Genomic DNA, 26,692 nt, shown 5'->3' with positions numbered 1-26,692 from the left:
AACTGCTGAACACCCAACTTCGCTTTCCTGGCCCCCACGCTAGATGACATTGTAAATGGTTTCATCTCTTTATGTACTGTTTCCCTCCTATTTAAACCTGCCATCATCACCCCATCCTCAAAAAACCCACCCTCCAACCCTTTGTCTTTGCAAACTACCATCTCATCTCCAAATTTCCTTTCCTCTCTAAAGTCCATGAATGTGTTGTCGCCTCACAAAACCGTGTCCATCTTTTCTGCAATCCCTTCTTTGAATCTCTCCAATCACGTTTCCACCGCTAACACAATAGTGAAAGGCCTTAATCAAAATCATAAATGATATCCTCTCTGACTGACAATGGTGCATCATCTGTTTGTACTCTTTTTTTAAAAATTCGTTCATGGGATGTGGGCGTCGCTGGCGAGACCAGCATTTATTACCCATCCCTAATTGCCCTTGAGAAGGTGGTGGTGAGCCACCTTCTTGAACCGCTGCAGTCTGTGTGGTGAATGTTCTCCCACAGTGCTGTTAGGAAGGAGTTCCAGGATTTTGACCCAGCGACGATGAAGGAATGGCGATATATTTCCAAGTCGGGATGGTGTGTGACTTGGAGGGGAACGTGCAGGTGGTGTTTTCCCATGTGCCTGCTGCTCTTGTCCTTCTAGGTGGTAGAGGTCGTGGGTTTGGGAGGTGCTGTCAAAGAAGCCTTGGCGAGTTGCTGCAGTGCATCCAGTGGATGGTACACACTGCAGCCACAGTGCGCCGGTGGTGGAAGAAGTGAACGTTTAGGGTGGTGGATGGGGTACCAATCAAGCGGGCTGCTTTGTCCTGGATGGTGTCGAGCTTCTCGAGTGTTGTTGGAGCTGCACTCATCCAGGCAAGTGGAGAGTATTCTATCACACTCCTGACTTGTGCCTTGTAGATGGTGGAAAGGCTTTGGGGAGTCAGGAGGTGAGTCACTCACCGCAGAATACCCAGCCTCTGACCTGCTCTTGTAGCCACAGTATTTATATGGCTGGTCCAGTTAAGTTTCTGGTCAACGGTGATGCCCAGGATGTTGATGGTGGGGGATTCGGTGATGGTAATGCCATTGAATGTCAAGGGGAGGTGGTTAGACTCTCTCTTGTTGGAGATGGTCGTTGCCTGGCACTTGTCTGGCGCGAATGTTACTTGCCACTTATCAGCCCAAGCCTGGATGTTGTCCAGGTCTTGCTGCAGCGGCCTTTGACATGGTCGACCACACAATCCTCTTCCAATGTCACTCCTCTAATGAAGCAGGTCACTTGGTTCTACTCTTGCCTATCACAGCTACAGGATCTCCAGAAATGGCTTCTCTTCCTGTCCCCGCACCATACCTCTAGGATTCCTCAAGGATCGATCCTGATCTACATGATGCCCCTTGGTGATATCATCCACAGACACGGGAGCAGCTTCCACATGGAGGCTGACGACGCCCAGCTTTACCTCTCCACTACTTCTCTCGACCCCTCCATTGCCTACGTATTATCAAACTGCTTGTTGTATATCCAGTCTTATATGAGCCGCAATTTCCTCAAGTTAAACATTGGGAAGATCAAAGTAATCTTCCCCGGCCCCTGCTACAAACTCCGTACCTTTGCTACTGGTTTTATCCCCCTCCCTGACCACAGTCTCAGATTGGACCACACTGTTCATAACCTCAGCTATCTATTCAACCCTGAGCAGAGCTTCCGACCCTCTATCCTCTCCATCACAAAGACCACCAACTTCCATCTCTCTAACATCGTTGCCTCTGGCCCTGCCTTGACCAAACTGCTGCTGAAACCCTCATCCACCTTCTTGTCACTGCCAGACACAACTATTCCAATGCTCTTCTGCCTGGCCTACCATCTTCCATACCCTATCCTGTACCAAATCCCATTCACCTATCACCACTGTCCTTGCTGACCTGTATTGGTTCCCAGTTCCCCAATGCCTCAAATTTAACATTTTTATCCTTGGGTTTAAATCCCTTCAATGACTTGTCCAGCCCTATGACTATAACCACCTCCAGCCCTAGAACCCCACCACCTACCCCCCAAAACTATCTATTCCTCCAACTCTGGCTCTGCCATTGGCAGCCACGCCATTAGCAGTCATGGCCCCATGTTCTGAAATTCCCCTCCTAAACCCCTCTGCCCATCTAACACTCTCTTCCCCTTTAAGAACCTCCTTAAAACCCATCCCTTTGACCAAGCTTTTGGTCAGCCTTCCTAATATCTCTTGGCATCCACTTGTGTTTGATTACACCTCTGTGAAGTGCCTTAGATGTCCTTCAATGTTCAAGTCGCTATATAAATGCAAGTAGTAGTTGTTGAAAAATGCAGGTCACAGGTATACTACATATGGCATAGAAATAGCTGAAGGTGAAGTGAAAAGACTTCTGGCAGGGGCAACAGTAGATTTGGCACTTTTCCTATCAAATCACTGTGGAACAGCAATAAAAAATACAAACAGAATGCTTAGATTATTTTGCATGCTCAGCTGAGTATAAATTAGAACACATCATGCTAAAACTGTAGAGTTCTGCTCAGACCTTTCCTTGAGTACTGTATTCCCCATTTTGGTTGCCAATCAATCGAGCTATGGACACAGAGCAGAAAACATCGAGGCCTATCCTTAGCACCAATGCAGAAATTGGGGCTATTTAGCTTTAATAGGAGGTGACTAAGACGGCACTTTATAGGGGTATACATGGTATAAAACAGCATAGATAAGGTTAATCTGTAATACTACCACAAGGTATTAAGGATACTACAACAAAAAGAGACATAGATTAAAACTTAGAGACATTTTGAACAGGTTATTAGGAAGCACTTCATCACACAGAGTGATCAAGATTTGGAAAAGTCTTCCAGATAGGTGGCAAAAGCCTAGACTAATTTAAAAGATAGTTAGATGATGCACAGGAAAGGGGAAACCAAGATTTTTTTAAATTCCATATGAACGAGAGCTAAGATGGGGCAAAATGATTTCCTTCACCTGTATCTACCTTGAGCTGAGGGGTACAGGACTATCTCTAATAGGTAGTCTTAAAAACACTTGGGCTTCACACCAGACGTACTGTAACTGCAGCCTGGTATAAAGCTACCTTTAAAGCTCTCAGCGCTGTCACATGGATGGCCTGGTAACTTTTAAAACTTAATTTCCTGTTATTATTTTTAGAGTTACAAGAGAACCCAGGTAGCTGCCCACTCTCCTAACAAAAAATTAACAATGCATGTGCAGAACTCTCTACATTCGGCAGACTCTTAGCGACACACCACAATCTACAGGCTCATCACACTCGGAGATCAATACCCGTAGTATGATGGCACCTTTAGATAGTCTAATAACTAAAAGTTGGATTTGGACCAATATGTCCCCCATTTACGAATATAGTTAAACTATACTGTGTACCAAATCAATGCAAATTTCACAATCTTGAGATATAAGCCCCAAAATATGGGCCTGAAGAAAAAAAAAACTGTAATAACTGAGAAACAGTGGATTCTGATAACTTGGCAGCACCACCACCAGAAACATAGCAGTACTGCAGCCATTTGTAACATTCACATCTCAATGTAGTGGCACAGTTTTTTTCCCCCAAACGTTAAATTGAAGTGCTGATAAAATTAAACTGTGGCATTTATGACTGAAACGGATACACACCCCAAAAAAGGATACACATGATTACAGGAGAGCTGGTAGGTGTCTTCTATAATTCCTTCTTCACTGATATCCACAAAAATTTTCTGACCACACACAGCACAAATGTCATCAGAGAGATTTCTGGATGGCATACTACCAAAATTATAGAACTGTGAAAAGAAGTACACAAAACAAGAACATTTTGCATATGAAGCTAAGTGCAAGTATTAGTTTATTTTGAAAATAGTTTCCTTGCTGTGTAAATATTACTTACTCCAATAGTTGAGGCCATGTAGTCAGAACAAATCTCAGCAAAATCTCTTCCCATAACCCCGTAATACAAGCCATAGAAAAGCACAATTACACCAAAATCCATCGAGTCTTCTGTCTTTATTCTGTGTTTAATGAAAAAAAAACTGAGCAATCAACTTTTCAGCTTCAGCTTCAATGGCTAACTGAGAAGACTGTAGCCTGTAACTCAGTTGACAATGCTGCTCTTTAGATGGGTGCATCAGAAGCAATGTAACCAAAGCTGATTTTTTATCCCTGCCCAACAGACAAAAAAAGATCAATTTCCCATTCCTGGCTGTACCCTATAATTTTCACAAACTGTCCTTGTCTGATATCAGTGCAAAGTCAATAAATGTTAAAGTAAACTCATGGTTACATAAGTGAATGCTTCATACAGATTTATAGCATTTGCAATCAATCCAAAATCCTAGCTACAGAAAACATGGGGGTAATTTTAACCTCCAAGTGGGTTGACAGTAAAAAAAAAGTTGCTTTTTGGAGTGGGACTGCATCCTGGCTTCGACGCACCCACGTCCGGGTTTAACCCAGGCACATTAGGATGTGACCCCCAACAGGAACCCAGAAGTCCTGTCCTTACTTAAAGCCGGCAGGCCAATAGTTAAAAGAGCAACTTAGGTACTTTAAACATTTGAGGTACATAACTTTTTGTGTATACTGTTACAGAAACGGATTTAACCTCTCCTGAACGTGTCTCAAATGGCTTCTGAAACACACCATAGAAACGGAGGCGAATTGCAGCCGAAGCTCATTTCGTCCTTTAAACCAGTGATTGACACATCTCAATAAATGGTGAGGTATTGTAGCTGGGCAATCAGCTCTCTGAAGCAAACCTTCCGCTGGGAGCTCTAATCAACAAATTTAATCAACATTTTGGAGCCCCTCAAACTGACACCATCAGGATGCGGGGTGCAATGGATGTATACCATGGTGCATCTGAGGAGGAGGAAGATCACTATCCGTAGCAGGCATGTCATGCAGTTCTGGGATCTGCAGATGCACAAGGCAGAGTTGCGCAACTGGATCTGGAGAAGAACAGAGAGGGACTCAACGGAGCGGCTGAGGAGACACCACCCACGAGTGTCCGCAGGCAGAGGCTGAGCTTCCTGGACCTCTCTGAGAAACAGTGCCTACGCAGGCTAAGATTGAGTCGCCAGGTGGTCACAGACATCTGCAGCCTCCTTCAGGAAGAGCTGCTCCTGGCTGGAACTGATGGTCAGGCATTGCCCGTCACAGTTAAAGTCACCACTGCCCTCAATTTCTTCACCTCTGGATCTTTACAGGGCGCCACCGATGACATCTCCAGGGTGTGTCAGTCGTTTGCACGTAAGTGTATTCGAAAGGTGATGGATGGCTTGTTTGCCAGGACATCCGACTACGTGAACTTCCCCGCGACGACATCAGCCAGACAGAGAGGGCAGTGGGTTTCAACTTTCTGGCTGGCTTCCTCTCTGGTACAGGGCACAATTGATTGCACACATGCCAGCAATCCGAGGACCTCGACATGAGCCAGGACTGTTCATAAACTGAGAGGGATATCACTCCATCAATTCACGGCTGGTGTGCAACCACCGGAAGAAATCTCTGCAGGTGTGCGCCAGGTTCCCTGACAGTGTCATGATTCATTCATTTTGCACAAGTCTAACATCCCGGACCTCTTCCACACAGAAGACAGGCTTAAGGGCTGGCTCCTTGGAGACAAGGGATACCCCCTGCAGATGTGGTTCATGATACCTGTGAGAAACCCCACCAACAAGGCACAGCATTGGTACAACCACAGCCATATCACCACCAGGTCTATAATTGAGCAAGCTGTAGGAATGCTGAAGATGCATTTCAGGTGCCTGGATCGATCCAGAGGAGCCCTTCAGTACTCGCTAGTGAAGGTGGGCAAAATAATCATTGTGTGCTGTGTCCTGCACAACATAGCGCAACAGGTTACAGGTGGAGGAGGTCGAATGCGCTCATCAAGCATCCTCATCTGGTGGCAACTTTGAGGGAGAGAGGGAGGAGGAAGGGGGAAAATGAAGATGGGTAAACCATCGCCAGAGCAGCAGTGTACATTGCAGCCCATGATGTTAGGGATTCCCTCATCTCTAACAGGTTCTCATAATGAGATGTGCAAATTTAAGTCTTTGAAATACTCAGGCCGTCTGGAACAACCAGCACCACCAACCCTACCCCCTCCCTTTGCACAAAACAGACCTTCAACTACGCATACACCCATTGCACAACCGCCCAATGGGTGTTGTCATGTCTTGACATTCATGATGAAGCAAATTAAATGGCAATTTCAGAGACACGACGCAATAATGGCCAAGATGTGGCAGTGGTGATAATGATTAAATTTATGTGCCATAACAAACAAAATATATAAATGAACAACATGACATCTCGTCACATACCCTTGGTGAACTACTCTTTCTAGTGCTTCTACGTGGTGCATCCCCTGTGGCTTCAGCAGAGGTAGTGGCAGGTTGCTCAGATACCTGCCCTGACTACTGAGATGCTTTTGACCTACAACCTCTAGGTTTTGGAGCCCGTGAGGGCCCCACCAAAGATTGCTCCACCTGCACATGTGCAGGGGGGCAGACTTGGCCATTGGGAGAGGAGGCTGATTGCGGGTACTGGTTGTGGGGGAGGACAACGGCTGAGATGTTGGAGCGCTTTGAGTGGGGTCCCCACTTCTATGTCCCATTTCGCCATGATCCCTCTTCTGGGCCAGCACATCACTCCCACCACTCTGCTGAACAGCAGGTTGGTGGGCAGATGTGCCGCGTTGTAAGGCCATGCATAAGGTATCTATCAGCCTGTTTAAGGTTTGACAATTGTAAACAATTTTACAACACCAAGTTATAGTCCAACGATTTTATTTGAAATTTACAAGCTTTCGGAGGCTTCCCCCTTCCTCAGGTAAATGTGGAGGCTTCCTCCTTCCTCACATTTACCTGAGGAAGGAGGAAGCCTCCGAAAGCTTGTAAATTTCAAATAAAATCGTTGGACTATAACTTGGTGTTGTAAAATTGTTTACAATTGTCAACCCCAGTCCATCACCGGCATCTCCACATCCTGTTTAAGGTGGCAGACATGTTGACATCCAGACGGCCGTTATCATGGCCTGCATGGGCTCGTTTGAGAACCGTGCTTGAAGCTCAATGGAGACTGCCACTCTCTCCATCGCAGACATTCTCACACTTACCTGCGCCACCAATCCACTAGCGATGGAGTTGGACTGCTCCATCCTCTCCGCTATTGTGGAGTGTGCGTGGCATGTTTTCCAGTACCTCACAAAGGTGCAGCTGTACCTCAATCATTCTCATTCTCAATGATGGTTCAGCATCTATGTCCAGCTGAGCAGAGCTTGGAGAGGCGTGCGCCCCCCCGATACGGACTCTCCACAGCTGCCCCTGCTACCAGTGTCTGCTCGTGCTCACTTGTGAGTGGTGAATCACCAGGTGACAATCCAACTAAAATGACCCACCGAAGTGTCAGTATCTGCGCTGGTGTGTGGCTGGATGTCATGTGACAGTGCACCCTGAGAAGGAATGAGATCCTCTGAAGAATCGCTTTCTTCCATTTTGGTACATTCTTCTTGAAGGCGTGAAGGCCCCGGAAGAAAACAGAAGCCGATATTAATTATTCATTGGAAAAGTGACAATCTTTCCAATGACTATACTGAGGTCTGGAACAGTTCAATCATTGATAACATTTTTCACACATGATGAATTGATTTTAACGTTATGTCACTAGCGATCTGCAGGTTGCTAGTCTCTCCATCTCCGATGGATAGGCATGAAACGGTCCGGCTTATCTCCACTGCCTCCTCCTCCACACTTGTCAGCTTCACCATATGTAATGGACCAGCTCCAATCCTCTCCCTTGCGTTTTGCACTCTCTTCTCCTACAAGGGAACAAACAACAGGCCTTGAGTGACTGAAGGTGACATATTCACCATATGAATGAATTGCTTTCAGTGAGGTTGACCATGAAAGAGGTGCATCAGAGGGTGACTATCAGACAGATACATCACATTGCATTAGGATTGGGGTGAGTGGGTGAATAAATGCGCAGTTGAGGAAGTGCACAGAAAGTGAAGGATGGTTGCTGCTGCTAAAACTTAAGTGGGTGTAAGGAGTTATGTGATGGAGTAGGCTTGCCAACAAAGTGTGATGGGGGTGGGGGGGCGAGGGGGTGTTGAACAACACAGGATGTGGATGAATCAGAAAATGTACTCTCTTTTCCTGACCTGGTTAGGTCATTAAAATGCTTCCTGCACTGCAGCCAAGGCCTGGGCACCATGCACCTGCTGCTCACCTCCTCTGCCACCTCCAGCCATGCCCTCTTGATGGCAGAAGCAGGTTTTTTCCTCCTATCAGCTAGGTATAGCTCCTCTCTCCTGCTTCGCACATCAACCAGTAGAACCTCAAGGGCTGCATCGGTGAACCTGGATGCTGCCTCTGCTCTATGCCCTTCCATCTCAACGTTTCCTCCTTTCTCCTTCAAAATCTTGCATTGGCCCTTTAAATAGTGGTGTTCACATCACGTCATGCGGGTGTGCAGTACGCCCGCTGCGCAGCTTGGAGAAGCGAAACTCAAAGTAAAATTAAGTGCCTTCAATTGAGTTGCGATCACTCAATCCGACACGCTCAAATTATTTCCTGGTTTCCCACACAATTATTTACCCCCCACTGAGTTCCAACTGCCACGTTAAAATCACGCCCCATGTGTTTGGTGTCATAACAATTTTGCCCTCCATTACGAATTTATAACTTCTGCACCCAAAAACCACATCAAAAAACATCTGCAGCAAGTATATAGCACTGCAATTTGATCTGAAAGAAGAACTGTAGCAAGTTGATTCAATCAAAAAGAAACCTCATGAAACAATCAATCAATGCTTTACTAAATTCTGTGGTTGAAACATGTGTAAACGTTAGTAAATGTAAAACATAATGGCTAAGAAAAAAGTAATTTAAAATTGTGTTAATAAAACATCCCAAAAAGTACCATACCTGAAAAACAAATTGAAGCCGAACATTGTAAACATTACCGCCAAATATCCCACAATGCCCACTGCATAACTTAGTTTGTAGATGAGAAGGAACCATTTGTAGACCATCCTGTTGATTTAATTTTAAAAAGTTCATGAGTGGGACTTTTCTATTTGATTTTTGACTAACAAAAAGCAGACATGAACTTTACAATGATCTGAACTGTTCAATATGTGAAAAATCTTTAAGCATTTAGAATTTGCACAATAAAACCACAATTATGAAGCAATTATAAAATCTAGTCACAAAAGTGAAAGAGAATATAGTATTTTATGCACTAATATGAAGTTAAAAACAGCAGTATGCAACAAGTGGTGATTTAATCCACTGTAAGACAGTCAGAATGTGAGCCAATTACTATGAACCTTTGCGATCTTTCTAAAAGCAAAGGTAACAAATGCATAATAGCCATTTGCTGGCAATGGAAATGACATACCACAAAGTAACGCAACCTAAGTAAACAGGGCTCTATTAAAGAAAGAGTGAACAAACTTGCATTTATATAGCCCCTTTCATGACTTCAGGACGTGCCAAAGCATTTCACAGTTAATTAATTACCTTTTACGTGTAGTCACTATTGTACTGTAGGCAAACATGAAAGCCAATTTAAGCACAGCAAGGTTCCACAAACAGCAATGAGATAACGACCAGATAAATCTGTTTTAGTGATGTTGGTTGAGGGATAAATATTGGCCAGGACACCGGGGAGAACTTCCCTGCTCTTCTTCAAATAGCGTCATAGAATCTATTACATTTACGTGCGAGGGCAGACAGATCCTTGGTTTAACATCTCAGCCAAAAGACAGCACCTCTGAAAGTGCAGCACTCCCTCAGTATGCATTAAAATGTAATGTACTCAAATCCTGGAGTGGGGCTTAAACTTAGAGGACAAGAGTGCTACCACTGAGCCATGATTAAAGCAAGTGGATGCTCAAAATTTTTAATTTAGAATATATTTTCATAGAAAAAAAACAAGACAGAGGGATTATACATATCACTATATAATTCAAATATATAACACCACCTTGCATTTATATAGCACCTTTAACTTAGTATAACGTCCTAAGGCGCTTCACAGGAGAGTTATCAAACAAAATTTGATACCGAGCCACAAAAGAGATATTAAGACAGGTGACCAAAAGCTTGGTCAAAGAGGTAGGTTTTCAAGAGTATCTTAAAAGCAGGAGACAGATAGAGGAGGAGAGGTTCATGGAGGGGATTACAGAGCCTAGGGCCTAAGCAGCTGAAGGCACGGCTGCCAATGGTGGAGCTAGGGTAATCAGTGATGCGCAAGAGGCCAGCATTGGAGGAGCACATTGACCTCAGAGGGTTGTACGGCTGGAGAAGGTTACAGAGATGGGGAGGGGTGAGGTCTTGGAGGGATTTGAAAACAATGAAACTTGGAATAACCATCACTGATTATGTATACATTGAAACTTAGGGCAGTTTTGGAGGAGTCATCACCTGGTGGTATTTTTCTAGATGAAAATAGATACCCATCGTGTACTTCTACCATACAATTTGGCTTTCCACAGAATGACCTGGTCATTTATCAGGCTAACTATTTGTGGAAATACACATTGCGATGATTTTCTTTTCTGCAATAACCCCTTCACCAGTAACATACCTACGTTTAGATTGATCAAAATTTCTCCCTATTGATGAAGAAGGAAATTTCAGATTCTGTTGCTGTGTTCTTACATTTGTGTGGCTAATGGAATCTACCTGGCATTTTAAGAATGAAATACATATGAAAATGATGCAATTCAATTAAAAAGCAAGAAAATCAAAAAGAAAAATAATTTTAAGCAAAAGCTAATTTCTGGGCTTATATAAAAAATAGCTTATCTCATTGTTAGGATGTTTTATCTGGATAAAAGATTATTTTTGCATTTTTAGGTTGCATTACACTGGACCTGTAGCATTGGTGCAAGGCAGTTTAATTTCACACCAACATCAAAACAGATGTTGTCACCTCCAGACTTGACTACTCCAATGCTCTCCTGGATGGCCTTCCAGCTTCAACAATTCTGTTGCCTGTATCCTATCTTGCACCAAGTCCCACTCATCCATCACCTATCCTTGCTGGTTTCCCAACGTCTCCAATTCAAAATTCTCAATCTCGTGATTAAATCCCTTCATGTCCTCACCCATCCCTACTACTGTAAACTTCTCCAGCTCTACAACTCTTCCTGCTCCACCTCCCTACCCCAGAACCCTTCGTTCCTGTAACTCTAGACTGTGGATGCCCCCCTCCTTTTTGCCCCCCTCCCCCCACACATTAGTAGCTGTGCCTTCAGACCCCATGCTCTGCACTCATGAATTCCCACCCTACGCCTTTCCACCTTTAAGACCCTCCTTAAAATCCATCTCTTTGACCAAGCTTTTGTTCACCCCTCCTAATGATGCTGCATTGGTTCAGCGTCAACTTTTTTCACGCTTCTGTGAAGTGCCGTAGAACGTTTTTCTATGTTAAAGACACTATATAAATGCCTGTTATGTAGTAAGTCCAGAGTCAGGTCTGTCCCTTCTCTGGATTTACAACAAACATTTATATAGTTACAATACAACTTCTCTAAGCAGAAAATTAAGCTACATGCTGATCAGAAGTTTAATGAGTAAAAATATAGAAACTATAACAGATATGAGAATTTATTTTCTTGTTTGGAGTGGCGTATGATGGGGGAGAACAAGAGTGGGAGCCATTTAATATGCAGGTGTTATCTTCCTGCATTTTCTCTTGATGGGCCCACTTCTTCTGCCACATTCCTGGGCCACAGAAGCCTTCTCTTTGCTTTCCTCCTCCTCCGCTATTCTGCTGCAAGTATTTACACCGCCTCTGGACTCATCTTTTGTTTCTACACTTATTGGGCCGGAACTTGCTCCGACCAATGTGGCAAAGCTCTCCGCACCTCCTGCGGATAAAATGTACGGATGTACTTACGACGTATATTTGCTGGATTCTGAGATCTTCCTCAGTGGTGTGTTCCGATATCAGTGCAGGTCATGTGCACATGAAAACACTGTGGGACAGCAAGCCCCACCCACAAGCATGCAAGTTAAACTCAAATTTAAGGTGCCATTCCCTATGTTAGTCTAAATAAAAATTTAACTTACATTATAAAAATGCAAGGAAATAATTTAATTTAAACATACAGAAGTTAAAAAATATATTTTTATTTAAGAAATTTTTAACGATCAAAAAATATTAAAAGTATAATTAGACATTCCATATTTTTAAAAATGTAATTTTTTGTTGTTTTGCAGGCATTATAAGTCATTGCGCTTTTATAAAGTAGTGTGAGGCTGGTATTTTCAAGCGTACCTTCTAGTGGCTTAAGTATTTTTGTTCCAGCTGGGCAGATGGATAAGTTTACGATTGTTTGGTGATTGTGTTTGATTGTATATGATTGTGGCACAGTTAGTCCTTTAATTCGGGACTATCAAAACGTCATTGAACCAATCAGAGCAAGTTCGCGATTTCCGGGTTTTAATGCACATGTGCGCATTTGCGAACTTGCTCTGATGGATTCGACAGCGGTTGGGATGGACACCATTATGGAATGGCGTCCAAGGTAAGTAAATTCGAGGCCATTATCTACCTCATCACCACCTCATTTTGGCCAGTACCATCATCACCTTTGTCATGCTGAACGTCAACTCTCTGACATCTCCTCTTACCTCCCCCAGACCATGACCCCACCGCCGAGTATCAAGCCATCGTTTCCTAGATGGTCACTGACTTCATCTCCTCTGAAAATCTCCTCCCCCACCCCACCAAAGCCGCCACCCTCATAGTCCACCAATCTCGCACTGCCTGCTCCGGCTTCCTTCCCAAGACCCACAGAAAAAACTGTCATCGTTAAAACCTGTTCCTACCCCACGGAACTTATTTTCTCTTATATGGACTCTCTTTTATTCTCCCCTCGCCCAGTTTCTTCCGACCTACATCAACGACTCTTCTGACACCCTCTGCCATTTTAACCATTTCAAGTTTCTTGGCCCTAACCATGGACGTTCAATCCCTCTACACCTCCATCCCCTCCCAGGATAGTCTGTGGGCTCTCCACTTCTTCCTTGAACGGCAGCCCAACCAGTCCACATTCATCACCACCCTCCTCCACCTGGCCGAGCTTGTTCTCACATTAAACTGCTTTTCTTTTAACTCTACTTACTTCCTCCAAATAAAAGGTGTCACTATGAGAACCCGTATGGGTCCTGGCTATACCTTCCTTTTCGTGGGATACGTGGAACATTCTTTGTTCCTGTCCTACTCCGATCCTCTTCCTGATCTCTTTTTCCAGTACACTGATAACTCAATAGGTGCTGCATCCCGCTCTTGCCCTGAACTGGAAAATTTCATCAACTTTACTTCTAACTTTCACCCCTCCTTTACCTTCAACATGGTCCATCTCCAACTCTTTCCTTCCCTCAACTACTCTATCTCCATTTCTGGGAATAGGCTGTACACCAATATCTATTACAAGCCCATCAACTCCCACAGCTACCTTGATCATACCCCACTTCCTGTGAGGACTCTATTCCATTCTCCCAGTTTTTCCGTCACTGGGGCCCAGGGTGTCATTGTGGGGGCGGAGGGGGAATGGTCCCTTCGGAATGCTGAAAGGGGAGGGGAAGATGTGTTTGGTGGTGGCACTGTGCTGGAAGTGGCGGAGAATGATCTGTTGAATACGGAGGCTGGTGGGGGGAAAGTGACAAGGGGGACCCTATTGCGATTCTGGGAGGGAGGAGAAGGGGTGAGGTCGGAAGTGTGGGAAACGGGACAGACATGGTCGAGGGCCCTGTCAACCACGATGCAGGGGAATCCTTGGCTGAGGAAAAAGTAAGAAATTTTTGAAGCTCTGGCGTGGAAGGTGCATTAACAGTTCACAAATTCTCAATACAGATGTCACATTACTCCATGAGGGATTGAAAAATGCACTAGATGTGGAATAAAACTGTATCTACTTATCACTCAAAATTATTAGTGATCCTTCCGACAGAAAACTATCCTGTGCTGTAGCTCATATCATAGTGTTAAATATTAATTCCCCACAATATTTTAGTCATGCACCAACCATAATCAACAAGACAGAACAAATGAATGGTGAAAAAAAGACCCAATTTTCACTTGGAGGGTTACTCCAGTAGAGTACATACCGTGGTGTTCTTCCAGAAAGGGGTTTACGGGTAGCTCTGAAGATGACATAACTGGTAATAACAGAGAACATCCCCCATGTGGAGAGAAAGCGCCACCAGTAAAGTTTTACTGTGAAATATAAAGGAACAATCCACATCTGGAGCAGGGTGACCAGCTGTCAAAGAAAATGCACAAGCCCACTATGAACGTTTATAAGCCTACAGCATAATTTCTATAGATCATCATTAAGTAGAACAAGGTTAATATATGCAGCTTACATTCATAGCATGACAGGTTACCTAAATTTTTAATGATCTAGCTTTACCCTGCCATTATATTTATAATAAAACACCCACATTATGATTAGAACCTGCACCTTGTGATGAAGTTAAAGAAATCAGGAATTTGCAAGAGTTTTAAAAACTAAAAGATCTACTAATTGAATCCCAATAAACATACTGCTAGCTTGTCTGTGTAATGTAAGCATGAATCACAATTCAATATACATATAAAAAATTGGTCCGCAGTTCAATTAATCAAACATTTTTGTTGAAAAAACATAAAGCATTTCATTACTACAGCAATATTGATATTACTTTGACATAGGTTACACTTGTACTTCTGCCTGTATTACAAAGTGGTTTAATGAACACCAGAAAAACTGGAACTTTTTGGGCCAAGGGATTTTATATTTACAGTAAATGTTCAGTCTGAATCAGAAAACGCATTGAGTAGATTGTAGCACATTCTATGCCCAGATCAGAACTATACATGGATCAAATGCTGTTCATATGTTTTGTATGGAGTTAATTGTAGCGTAACAACTTCATCAGTAGGTTTTGAACTATTTAAAACTGACTATTAACTGGAAACATAAGTAAACACAACTTGTGTGGCCTCTGAAATTAAAATTACTTGAGGCAGACTTTCCTTTTTGATCAGGAACCGGATTCTAATTCTGAAAGTTGGGTAATATATAAAGTGCTTACTAATAGATTGTCTACTTTATTTCACTCCATGAACTTGGGAAATGAATTAGTTGAAATAAATTTGTGATAACCTATGTGATGGAATACAGCAATTTACACAAAATATTCTGCAATCCAGAAAAAAATGGCAATAAGCATTTCTAGAGCAGTTAATGTGTTGTGGACACGTTATCCTGTTGGACTGTGCAAAATTCAGTAGTTGATTGATAGAACAAGACACAGTTGAACGTCTGCACTCTTAATGCCACTGGTGCTGGTACAATCAACATCTGGATATAGAAAAACACATCATCTACTTTATTGTTTAATGGCACCATTACCATCTGGATTATATTAGCACAAATTTTACTTATCCATACATCATATCCCATGGAATTTCCTGACAAATCAGACTGTTGCCCAAAGGCTAAATGTTTTTCTCATTAAAAGGCTTAAATGAGCTAAACAAGACCTGGACCTCAAGCAAATCCTAAAGTGGGGGTCTAAATAATTAGAAGGCAGCAGGACATTTAATTTATCACTAACGAATTTTGGTCTGGCTTGTCTTGCAAATGAAGTTCATAAAGTTGACTGAATTTACAGTATGGCTAGTGTGCAGACAGAACTAACAGTTGCCATTCACCTTTTCTTTTAATAGCTTCAGATTAACCTTTATGTATACATATTTAGAGTAATGTGCTGAATGATCAGCAAGCCACGGATTAATAAGAGGAAAATGAGATTTCTCTTCTATCATCTCTACCTCATTTTGCACCAATACACTGCAAATTTAGCTAACAGGGTTAATCAAAGGCCACACATTTATAACTCTAATGTTTTCTGATTTTTTTCTGACCCTTTAAATTAAGTTTTTGTTTAAAAAAAGTTTACAATTTAAATCAAGGAACATTTAAAAGTCTGCTTTACAATTTACAGTGCCTGAGAGCAAAGTCTGCAATCTGCCAGGTCACACACAGTTTGCCTTAGGCCACACATTTTACTACCGTACAGCTTTGCAATAATTCTTGTTATGTTAAATGACAGCAATTATTACTATCCAGAAAGGTCTGAAAATGAGATGGCACTCTCTCCCAATTCCCTTTCTATTAAGCAAGGCTGTTCCTTTTATTACTATATCTCAATACAAGAATTACTGTGAAGAAGAGCATCAATTTTTTTTTTTAAACTCATTGAAATTACTTGTTAAAACAATGAGAGTATTAAAAACAGACAATGCATGTGAAAAACCTTGCTGTAACAGCAGATATTGCATCACAACAGCTAAAATATACTTTCCATTAACCTTATGATAGCAGCAGCCAGCTTGAATCCATTACAGTGCAACTGAAATCTGAGAAGCCGAACCGCACATAAATTAAGATCCATCTTCACACCATTATGATTGCAGGTTTTAGTCTTTGTGGCAGCTGCACAAAACTAAATCAAGGTTCTCAAAATATTACACATCAACAGGCTGCTCCTATTAAAATCATTAGTAACTAAACATAACAGATGACTTTATCCAAATTAGGTCCTTAAGTGCACGTACAAGTTCAAATCCAGCTTGGGAGCAGGTACATTTTAGTCTACAGCCACCTGCTATCTTTAGGGAGACATGAAAAGAATCACTACTGAAATTCCTTTTTATCAGATGCGTAGTTTTGTTATATATTCATACTTGTGACTGTCTTCCTATGCTCAATCCTAAACAAAAAATTACAAGACTGGGCTATAAATTATTTCTATAGTCATTTGCCACATAGCAATCCAAAAAACAAATAAATATTGTGATGTGGAATTACCAGCTGATTTATTTTCTCACCAGAGGATGAAAAAATGTATGTTTTCACAAGACTATAGTTGAGTAAATAGAATTAGTTCCAGTAATTGTATAAAGCCCAACGGGCGATTTTACAAACAGCAGACAAAAGGGAGAAAGATAAAGGAAACAAAAAGATCTTTTGGTGAATATTTAATTTTATTCACATAAAGAGAATGTTATATGATTTTTAAAAAATGACAAACCAAAAATTAGTACATATATGCCCATAGCTGCCTTTACAAATTGTCTGCATTCAATATGTAATTTGTCTACTTTCAAATCTTCACAAACGCAGGTATATGTACAGTCAACAGAATGCATTAGCACAGCTCATCCAAGAAGAAGAATCAAACACATCTGTAATAATTTGTCATAAGTCATAATTCCAGTTATTGACATTCATTTTGTGCCCTGCTGACGGTTTTCCTCTTGTAATTGTTGTAATTTGATCATGAATGTAAAAAAAAAGTGCTCAAAATACCCAATGATTTTGTAAATATGGTTTAGACTGAGTAGTTAGAACTTTTTTTTAAAAAAAGTAGAAAAAATTACTTGCGTACACACACTTTTGAAATTTTATGTTAACTTTTTGTGACCAAGATGAAGGATGTCAAAGCTGGGTACCACATGTCAGCATTAACCAATTCTAGGTCAGGTATAGCAGACAGATGCAGAGCAAAGCTCACTCTCGACTCTGCCTAAACCCCAACTTTAGATGAGTACCCTCTATTGCACTGGTGTGAAGATTTCAATTTCTCACAACAGAGCAGTAAAACTGCTAGTTTGTGAGAAACAGATTTTTTAAGCTTGTGCGCTATCAATTCATAGGTTGGAAGTTGTAATATTAAAAATATAACTCACATTATATGATCTACAATGACGCTGTTTCCACTGGACTAGCACAACCTGAGCTATTACGAGGGTGGCAATTAGAATAAGCACCATTTCTGCATGCATAGCCTCATGCCCACGGTGTTTTGCATGTATCTTGGCATGTTGTAGTCTGCAAAAATGAAGGTTACAAAAGTTGGATGTTGAAGGATGTGCATATTTTGTAAGGAAAAAAATTGTTAAATACAATGTTTTAAATATACTATCCTGAACACTGAAAACGAATTAGATAATACAATGTGTGTCAGGGCCTCTCACAGTTTTCAAAAAATTATGATTCAATTTCCTGTTATATCTGGAAAATGTTCACATTTATCTCAAAATGGCTTATGTGGAATGATTCATGTTTATTCCCAATGCTCCTTCTCCTTCCCATTCTTCTTGAAGATATCTTTCCACCCTCCAAAAAAAAATCTACCAAGATCACTATAATGCTTTCCACAACAAAACTGGTATTTCAGGAGAGGAAGATGAAACTTTGGGCCTGGCACTATATACAGCCACGTTTATGCAATTGGAGATCCTCACACCAGTAGAAACAAAAATAACTTCCACAGATTATTTACTACACCTGTGGCATAAAAAGGATAATGCCAACATTTTCCCAATTTTCATCTGGATATAATTTCTCAAATAAAAACTTAAAGCTCCCAATTTTTTTTAAAAAACAGGAAACATAGAATTTTAGTCATGTGCAGTTATTATTTGATACTACTTACATTTCAATAACTTCTTACTCACTGCTCAAGGTGAGAGATTTTTTTTTGGGAATGGATTTTTTTTTAAATTTGAGGCACCCAGTGTCAGCATCAAGCTCTCTCATGTCAAGTACAGTATGGGCTAGATGCAAATTAAGATTTCCTCTATTCTGGCTCAATAATGTCCATTAACGCTAATCTCACAAGAGCAATCCCTATTTTCCATTTCTCACTTCAGCTAACCTGTAGCACTACCCTGGGCTGCGCATTTCACCAACTTTAGTGAAGTTTGCTCAATGTGGCCTCAATAGTAATTTATTTTACACTTGACAACATTTTCTGAAGGCAAGATACAATACACAAGATATAAATCAGCAATGACATCACTTTGATGTTCTGATGTCCACACAGTGCACTGCAAAGAATAAATCAATCTGGAACAAAGTTTATATTTTACACACTGTACAGCTAACAAATTCAGACCAAACGTGATCATACCCAGTAGTTGTTTCATGATTATGTTAATGTTCTACACAAAGTTCCCCACAAGGGAGGTGGTGGGGGAGCAAGAAAAGATAAAGAAGGAGAATGAGTAGAGTGAGGAAGCGAGAGAGAGCCAGCAAAAGAAAACTATACAGGGGGAACTATGAGCTAGCTGACTGACCAACCGTTACAGCACCAATGAATCTTCCTGGCAGGCGGACCATGCTCTGAAACAAAAAGAAATGCTAATCTACCATTATCATCTGTGGATATCTTCACAGATAACAGAAGCATTGAAAATCAAGATAGCACATTTTGTAAAAACATTTTCAAATCATTAAGAACACCACTATTTTTCTGAATAGAAACACAGGGGTGGGAAACGAGTATTTGAAGTTTGGAATTAGTCATACAATTGTTCAACAACTTTTTTTAAAAAAAAATTATAATTAGAAATTTTCATTGGCGTTTTCACAGCAGAAGTTGCACTAGGTAATGAAATGCCTCTACAGCATTCTATAGTTTAGCCTAATATTGTACTGCTATGTATTAGTTTTCTCACCAAATGAGCTCCAATACAATAAAAATGCACTTTACAACATAACAAAGATGAGTGGAAATTATTCTGTACCAATCATGGCACCGCTTACCTCCATTGGTCTTCATCTGAAGGAAATTTTAAAAGGTCTATCTATGGGTGGAAAAAAATTGAAAATTAAATCTCGTTAATGATCAATGGTACATCAATACAGAATTACATAACACATAGAGGGTATGTAACGGGTAGCTATGACACATCAGCACTGATTAGGCTGGTGAAATACTCAGGGAAGCCACTACTGAAATGGTATCAGGCTCACAAAATATTGATTGCCTGTTACTGTAGATGAGAGCATAGCTTGGTTATATTATTTCAAAGTTTTCAGCTAAAAATGTGATATTTTATATTAGTACTTTGGTTTTTAATACCAGGAGGAAAACAACAAAACCAAACTGGTAATGCCATACCCGTAGAAATATAATTTATACTTTCACTGGCACTTTGTGCAGAACAAACACCCTGAATATAAAATTTTACTTATAGTTATAAGACAGAAATATTAGATGATTAGGCAACTAAAAGGAGAAAATTCATCAGATATGAGTTCTTACCCACAGTGTGACAGTATGTAAACATTGACTACCGTTTTCTAATTGGTACCCTACTACTCCTTTGATGTCAGAAGTGTCCTTGAGTATGTCACAATTCTCTCAGCATTCAGCACTTTAGTAATTTAAGGGCACTAGTTTAACTACATGCTTAAAAGTGCACCACAGATTGGATAAATCAGCAACCCCAGCCCACTGTACTAATTAGTAGTATTGCTGTTATTGATTTTATACCTCAGTTATACTGCATGTTTAGTATTGATGTAACAAGATCACAGACATACCCAAGATGCAGTTTAATGCTCCTATTGGCTTTTTATGAGATTTATAATCTCATGGCTGATGGAAGATCATGGCTGATCTTCTACCTCAACTCCACTTTCCCACCCTATCCCCACATCCCTTGATTCCATTAGTATCCAAAAATCTGTCGATCTCAGTTTTGAATATACTCAAATGACTGAGCATCCACAGCTCTCTGGGGTAGTGAATTCCAAAGATTCAGAACCCTCTGGGTGAAGAAATTTTTCCTCATCTCAGTAATAAATGGCCGACCCTTATCCTGAGACTACGACCCCTAGTTCTAGACTCTCCAGCCAGGGGAAAGCCTCTCAGCATCTACCGTGTCAATCCCCCTGAGAATTTTAGTTGTTTCAATGAGATCACCTCTCATTCTTCTAAACTCCAGAAAGTATAGGCCCATTCTACTCGATCTCTCCTCATTGATTCCTGGGATGAGAGGGTTGCCTAATCTATTGAACCTTCGTTGCACCCCCTCTAAGGCAAGTATATCCTTCCTTAGGTAAGGAGACCAAAACTCCAGGTGCGGTCTCACCAGAGCCCTATATAATTGTAGCAAGATTTCCTTACTTTTATATTTCAACCACCTTGCAATAAAGGCTAACATACCATTTGCTTTCATAATTGCTTGCTGCACCTGCATGTTAACTTTGTGATTCGTGTACAAGGACACCCAAATCCCTCTGAATACCAACATTTACTAGTGTCTCACCTTTTTAAAAATATTCTGCTTTTCCATTCTTCCAACCAAAAAGTGGATAATTTCACATTTCTACATTATACTCCATCTGCCACCTTCACGCCCACTCACTTAACCGGTCTATATTCCTTTGCAGCCTCTGTGTCCTCCTCACAGCTTATTTTCCCCACCTAGCTTTGTATCGTCAGCAAACCTGGATATATTACACTCGGTCCCTTCATCCAAGTCACTGATATAGATTGTAAATAGCTGAGGTCCAAGTACTGATCCTTGAGGCACCCCACTAGTTACAACCGGCCAACCTGCGAATGACCCGTTTATTCCTAATCTCTGTTTTCTCTTCGTCAACCAATTGCCAATCCATGTTAATATATTACCCCCAATCCCATGAGCCCTAATCTTGTGTGGCACCTTATCGAATACCTTTTGAAAATCCAAATATATAACATCCACTGGTTCTCCCTTATCTACCCTGCTAATAGATCGCCATGCGTATACTTAAAAAAGAAAAGTCTAGCAGGAATACTTTTTGTTCAGAGTATAGACACGCTCCCATTCAAGTGTACAGCTTACTTAACCAGTAATATATATTTTCTGGGGTTAGGCTGTTCTACCATTCCAAAAAGTATGAGCAAACTAGTCCCATTCCTGCTGACAGCTTCATAGTACAGCAATTCTTATCTTGGAGCACATCACCTTTTGTAATGGTTAGTGCCCAAAGAATGCAATTACTACTTTGTCACCCTCTTTAAAATAATACCTTAAATAAACTTGCACGGTCAACATATGCTATAAACAAGACACTAATTATTTACAGAAACTAAAGCAGTCAAAACTGCACAACTCACTCACTTATTTGGCTGTCTATAAGCACAAGTCCCACTGTGTATTCTCCCACTAAATATACACATATGAAAAATATGACAAATATGACAATCTTGCCAAATATAACTTTGCAATCTCTTTCTTTCGTAACATCACAGTATTCTCACTTTCTTAATAAAACTTGATGAAAGGAGTGATAGGTATGAACTTGTATACAACAAACCTTACAATAAGGAAAGATATGAACTTTTATATCAAATATGAATGAGGAAGATGTTCACATACGTGCCATCTAAGAACATGGAAAACAGATGGTAAAGAAACCTTGCATTTTGACCAACTTTATAAACAGCTTAAAATTCACTCTTGCAGTTTAGGATATCATTTCTTTTTTCTCCATTTAATTCCCCTTCTTTTATATCTTCTCCTGAAGGTGGTGATTCATGTTAGGGTACACCTCCATGGGTGAAAGTCTTCCTCTAGTATCTTGTCTAAGTTCCCATTCTTCATATGTAATCCTGGACAATGAGCGTCAGTAAAGCAATCAACTGCAGCAGCCATCACAGCCAAACCCAACCCTGTTCTCACTTAATGCCCATACATGTGCACAATTCTACCAGTAATTCTTCGAACGAACAGAAGTAGGAACCTTGGCCTACGTTTCCCTTTCCCAACCCAAGGATACTGCAGTCAATTACAGCACCCAATTACTGCTCTGCCTGAGATTGATGAAGAAGGCAGATCAAACTTAGGACCTTCCTGGTTCGCTTGGCTTGGTGGAGTATGGTGCACTTATCTACTATTATTTACTATAATAAATAGAAGTTTTCACAGATGGCAGGAAATGTAGAACAGAATAGGTCCAAAACAGAAAATGATTGGGTCTAGATTTACAACTGTTTTGTGAATGGGTTAAAAGGAGTGCTTTGATAAAAGATATCTTAGGATTTTTGCTTCTCCCACAAGCATATGCAGGAAGGACCTCAAACAGACTACTACACTGTGGAATCATGGGTAGATTACATGCTTAGGACAAGCAGAGATCAGACCTTCAGTGATCTGCTCAAAGTCCCTAAGAACATGTATGAAACAATTTACAAAATATTCCTTCTTAATCGTGTATGACTAGAATACTGCATTCAAAACATAAACAAACCCAAGATCATAGTTTATACCACAGCATTCTTTAAAAACTGTTAAATTGCATCTGATCCCTGTTTAATTCACACTGTGGTACTTTCCTCCCCATTATCTATCTTTTATCCCAACTGTCAACATTCCCTCAGTACAGATTGAATATAACACACTCCATTCCTCCTCAGAGTCAATGTCACCACTACAATAGGCTGTCTTGTATTAACATTTTGCATTAGCAAATATCACCACCCTCGCATTGCTTTCTCTCATTCCTCTTTTCCTGTAACCATTTTTTTGTAGGAGAAAGCCACTAAAAGGCCCTCCTCCTCCTCCTCCTCCTCCCCTCCCTTTCATCAGCTTGCTTCTATCAATTTTATTTCTTCCTGTCCTGAAAACATTGATTTCATGTTGTGATATAGTTACATGAGCACCAGTCACCCTCACCCAAGTGTGAGCCCAGATACAGAGTGGGTCAACAGGCTGTAGTGGCCATTACCGCTGACCCCAACCCTGACCTCACCAAACATTCATCTACTGGTACCTCCAGCAATGAGTACCCCTATTAATTTGCACCTTCATAGCCCAAGCCAATTGTAGCTATAATTGTTCAGCCTGAGATCAACTAATTCAGTACAGAGCACGGAATGAGCACGGTACTGTCTCAGTATGTATTGCTCAGCTATTTACTAAACATTGAGATCAATGCTCAGTAACTAACTGAACAATACAGATTGGGAAGGCATCTTGTTCTGTGCTTAATTAGCTGATCTCAGCCAGTCCTTTCTAAATTAATCCCAACCTCACTACACAGCTTTTCAACATATGCCTCAATATCTTCTCCCTCTAGGAATAGATCCGGTTGCCCCTTTAAACCATTCATACTGTTCACTTCAATGACATTCACCAGTAACTTTTTACCTTTGTGTAAGAGGTCCTGCCCGGCATCCCTTGTATTCCTAGCTTCCCAGTTTTAACTTGCATCCCCTAGTATTTAAACTCCTCACCATGATGAACAATTTCTCTGGACCAACACATTTCCTACATTACAACAGTGACTACACTTCAAAAGTACTTCCTTGCTGTAAAGTGCTTTGGGATGTCCTGAGGTCATGTAGAGAATTATATAAACGCATGTCTTTCTTTTTTAACTTCAGCAATTGTCCTTTTATAATCTTGAAAACTCAACTGATTCATCTCAAAATCACCTCTTTTCCAATGAACCCAACTTTGTTAACATTTCCTCATAACTTAAGTTTCTTCACAGCTGGAATCATCACCATTGCTTACCTCTATACCCCCTTAAAAGCAATATATAAAAATCTCCTGTATAAACATATGGATAAAGTATTAAAAGTTCTACAGTAAAGAGCATGTCAAAGAACTACTACTTTTACATCCTTAATATTGTGCATCTATTAACATGTCTTTGAAGACATGTTAATAGATGCATTTATATTAAGAATCATGGATAACTACCACTGCTACACTGCACAAGCCTTAAGAGGAATTAACTCAAAAGTCAATTAAAAGTAAGGGAAGCATTACAGGATAAGAACATAAAAACATAAATAGGAACAGAAGTAGGCCATAAAGCCTCTTGAGCCTGCTCCGCCATTCAATAAGATCATGGCTGATCTTCTACCTCAACTCCACTTTCCCACCCTATCCCCATATCCCTTGATTCCCTTAAGAGTCCAAAAATTTATCGATCTCAGTTTTGAATATACTCAAATGACTGAGCATCCACAGCCCTCTGGGATATGTGCAACATAATTGTCACTCAAGATTAAATAAACCTTTTGATCTTCACTTTTAGTTATTTTTATGGTTTAAGACATCAACAGTACCTGCAATCTTTGTTAAATTTCTACAATATTTTGGGACAACATCTGAGTGGTACCTCAAGAATCAATGCAGTGAAATATTTTAATGAAATATATTTATCGAGCAACTTATGTCTCAAACATTTCAAAATGTTTCACCTACAATGATTACTATGTATGTAAAGGCAGCAAGATCACAAGATGAATGGGTTGTCCAGTTAATCCATTTTTGGTGGAGGGAGGCATATTAGTGACAATACTTCCGATAGTGCAGTACTCCCTCTGTAACGCACTGAAATGTCAAGTCCTGGTGTGGGACTGAGGCGCCACTGTGCTACCACCTGAGCCAAGCTGACACACAAAAGTAACAGAACTCCTACTGAAGGTACAAAAAAATAAAAGGACTATTAATATGAAATGTGTGCTATCACTGTTCTCATTATTAACCATTTTCAAATATACCTTAAACTTAACAAAATGTACAAAACTACTAAATAGTCCCAATAACCAGGACAGCATCACTTGCGGTTGAAGTTACATTTTGTTAGATGAAACTTAGCAACATTTTTGTGTGTTTATTAAAATTGAAATGTAACAGCAGCAAGCAGTTTTCGCGTTCTATAAATCGGGTCTAAGATCGGCAGTTTATTAATAATCAACCGGGTTTTGTGAGTTACCGTTAACAAAAAAAAAGCTGAACATCTGTCGGGGGCTGAGAAATATCCGTCAGCCTGACAGTGACAGCTCGACTGGGAGAAGCCAGCACCTCCCTCCCCCATTCATTGCTCCCGCTCACCTCTCCCAGCGCAATTCCAGGCTTTGGGGGAGTAATCTTGTTTTTGTATATTTTAATAATAAAAACCTCAGTCAATGCAGCTGACGAGCAGGACAAGTCCGCTGCAGCCGAAGCTGCGACCACCCCGCCCCAACCGCTGGAGCGGGATTCACGTCTCCCAAGGCCGGGACAGAGGGAGCTCGGGTGGCGAGGCCGGACACACAGACAGACCGACCGGGAGACCCACTTACTGCCGCTGACACAGGGTGGTGAGAGCGACTCCACACTCAAGACAGCGGCCGGCCGCCATTTACCTCTTCGTCATCCACATTCAGTTCCACCACCAGCGCCGCCGCCATCGCCATTTTTTTGTCGCGCGCGCGGAGGGGGGCGTGGCTGCATCACTACCGCGGGAGTGCGCGTGACCCGAGCCGCGCGCCCGCGAGGAGGGGGGGCGTGGCTGCATCACTACCGCGGGAGTGCGCGTGTCCCGGGCCGCGCGCCCGCGAGGAGGGGGGGGCGTGGCTGCATCACTACCGCGGGAGTGCGCGTGTCCCGGGCCGCGCGCCCGCGAGGAGGGGGGGCGTGGCTGCATCACTACCGCGGGAGTGCGCGTGTCCCGGGCCACGCCGGGGGGCGTGGCTGCATCACTACCGCGGGAGTGCGCGTGTCCCGGGCAGCGCGCGCGCCGCCGCTGCGCCAGTTCTGTGGGCGTCAAAAAGACGCTGGGAATATCGTGCAGAGCAAGTCGGTGAGCGTCTGAAAGAAGATCAAAGGGTTCAGGTGTAACGCCTTGGTCAGGAATATCTGCAGCCAGATACACCGAACGCTGCAGACAAGGGGGAGCAAGCAAATGCAAACCAAAAAAAAGGACATCCATTTCCATGGATCTTGGTTACCATCTCCTGTAAAGGTTTTAGGACCCACACGTTAAAGTCGTAATATAGAATCACTATGTTTTCTACAAATGTAAGGAATCTTACAACACCAGGTT

General features: G+C 41.5%; 1 protein-coding gene across 6 annotated transcripts in view; it reads right to left on the bottom strand.

Moving 5' to 3' along the window:
• The window catches only part of rnf175 (ring finger protein 175), a 37,080-nt gene extending 10,983 nt beyond the window's left edge, over window positions 1–26,097 (bottom strand). For 2 of the 6 annotated variants that reach the window (XM_067991693.1, XM_067991701.1), the window contains exons 1-7: window positions 26,013–26,097; window positions 19,640–19,680; window positions 17,779–17,920; window positions 14,148–14,302; window positions 8,949–9,056; window positions 3,902–4,022; window positions 3,664–3,797 (exon numbers count right to left, since the gene is read on the bottom strand). In XM_067991693.1, coding sequence (XP_067847794.1) covers window positions 3,664–3,797; window positions 3,902–4,022; window positions 8,949–9,056; window positions 14,148–14,302; window positions 17,779–17,920; window positions 19,640–19,680; window positions 26,013–26,063 — 752 coding nt within the window. In that variant the 5' untranslated portion in view covers window positions 26,064–26,097. Of the gene's footprint in view, window positions 1–3,663; window positions 3,798–3,901; window positions 4,023–8,948; window positions 9,057–14,147; window positions 14,303–17,778; window positions 17,921–19,170; window positions 19,217–19,639; window positions 19,681–25,949 lie in introns of all 6 variants that reach the window. The other 4 variants (XM_067991729.1, XM_067991720.1, XM_067991735.1 and 1 more) reach the window with 4 other exon arrangements.
• Window positions 26,098–26,692: the final 595 nt, after the last annotated feature.

This window comes from Heptranchias perlo, chromosome 1 (genome assembly GCF_035084215.1).
Source record: "Heptranchias perlo isolate sHepPer1 chromosome 1, sHepPer1.hap1, whole genome shotgun sequence".
Classification (NCBI taxonomy): Eukaryota; Metazoa; Chordata; class Chondrichthyes; order Hexanchiformes; family Hexanchidae; genus Heptranchias; species Heptranchias perlo.
This window is presented reverse-complemented; position numbering and strand designations above follow the sequence as displayed.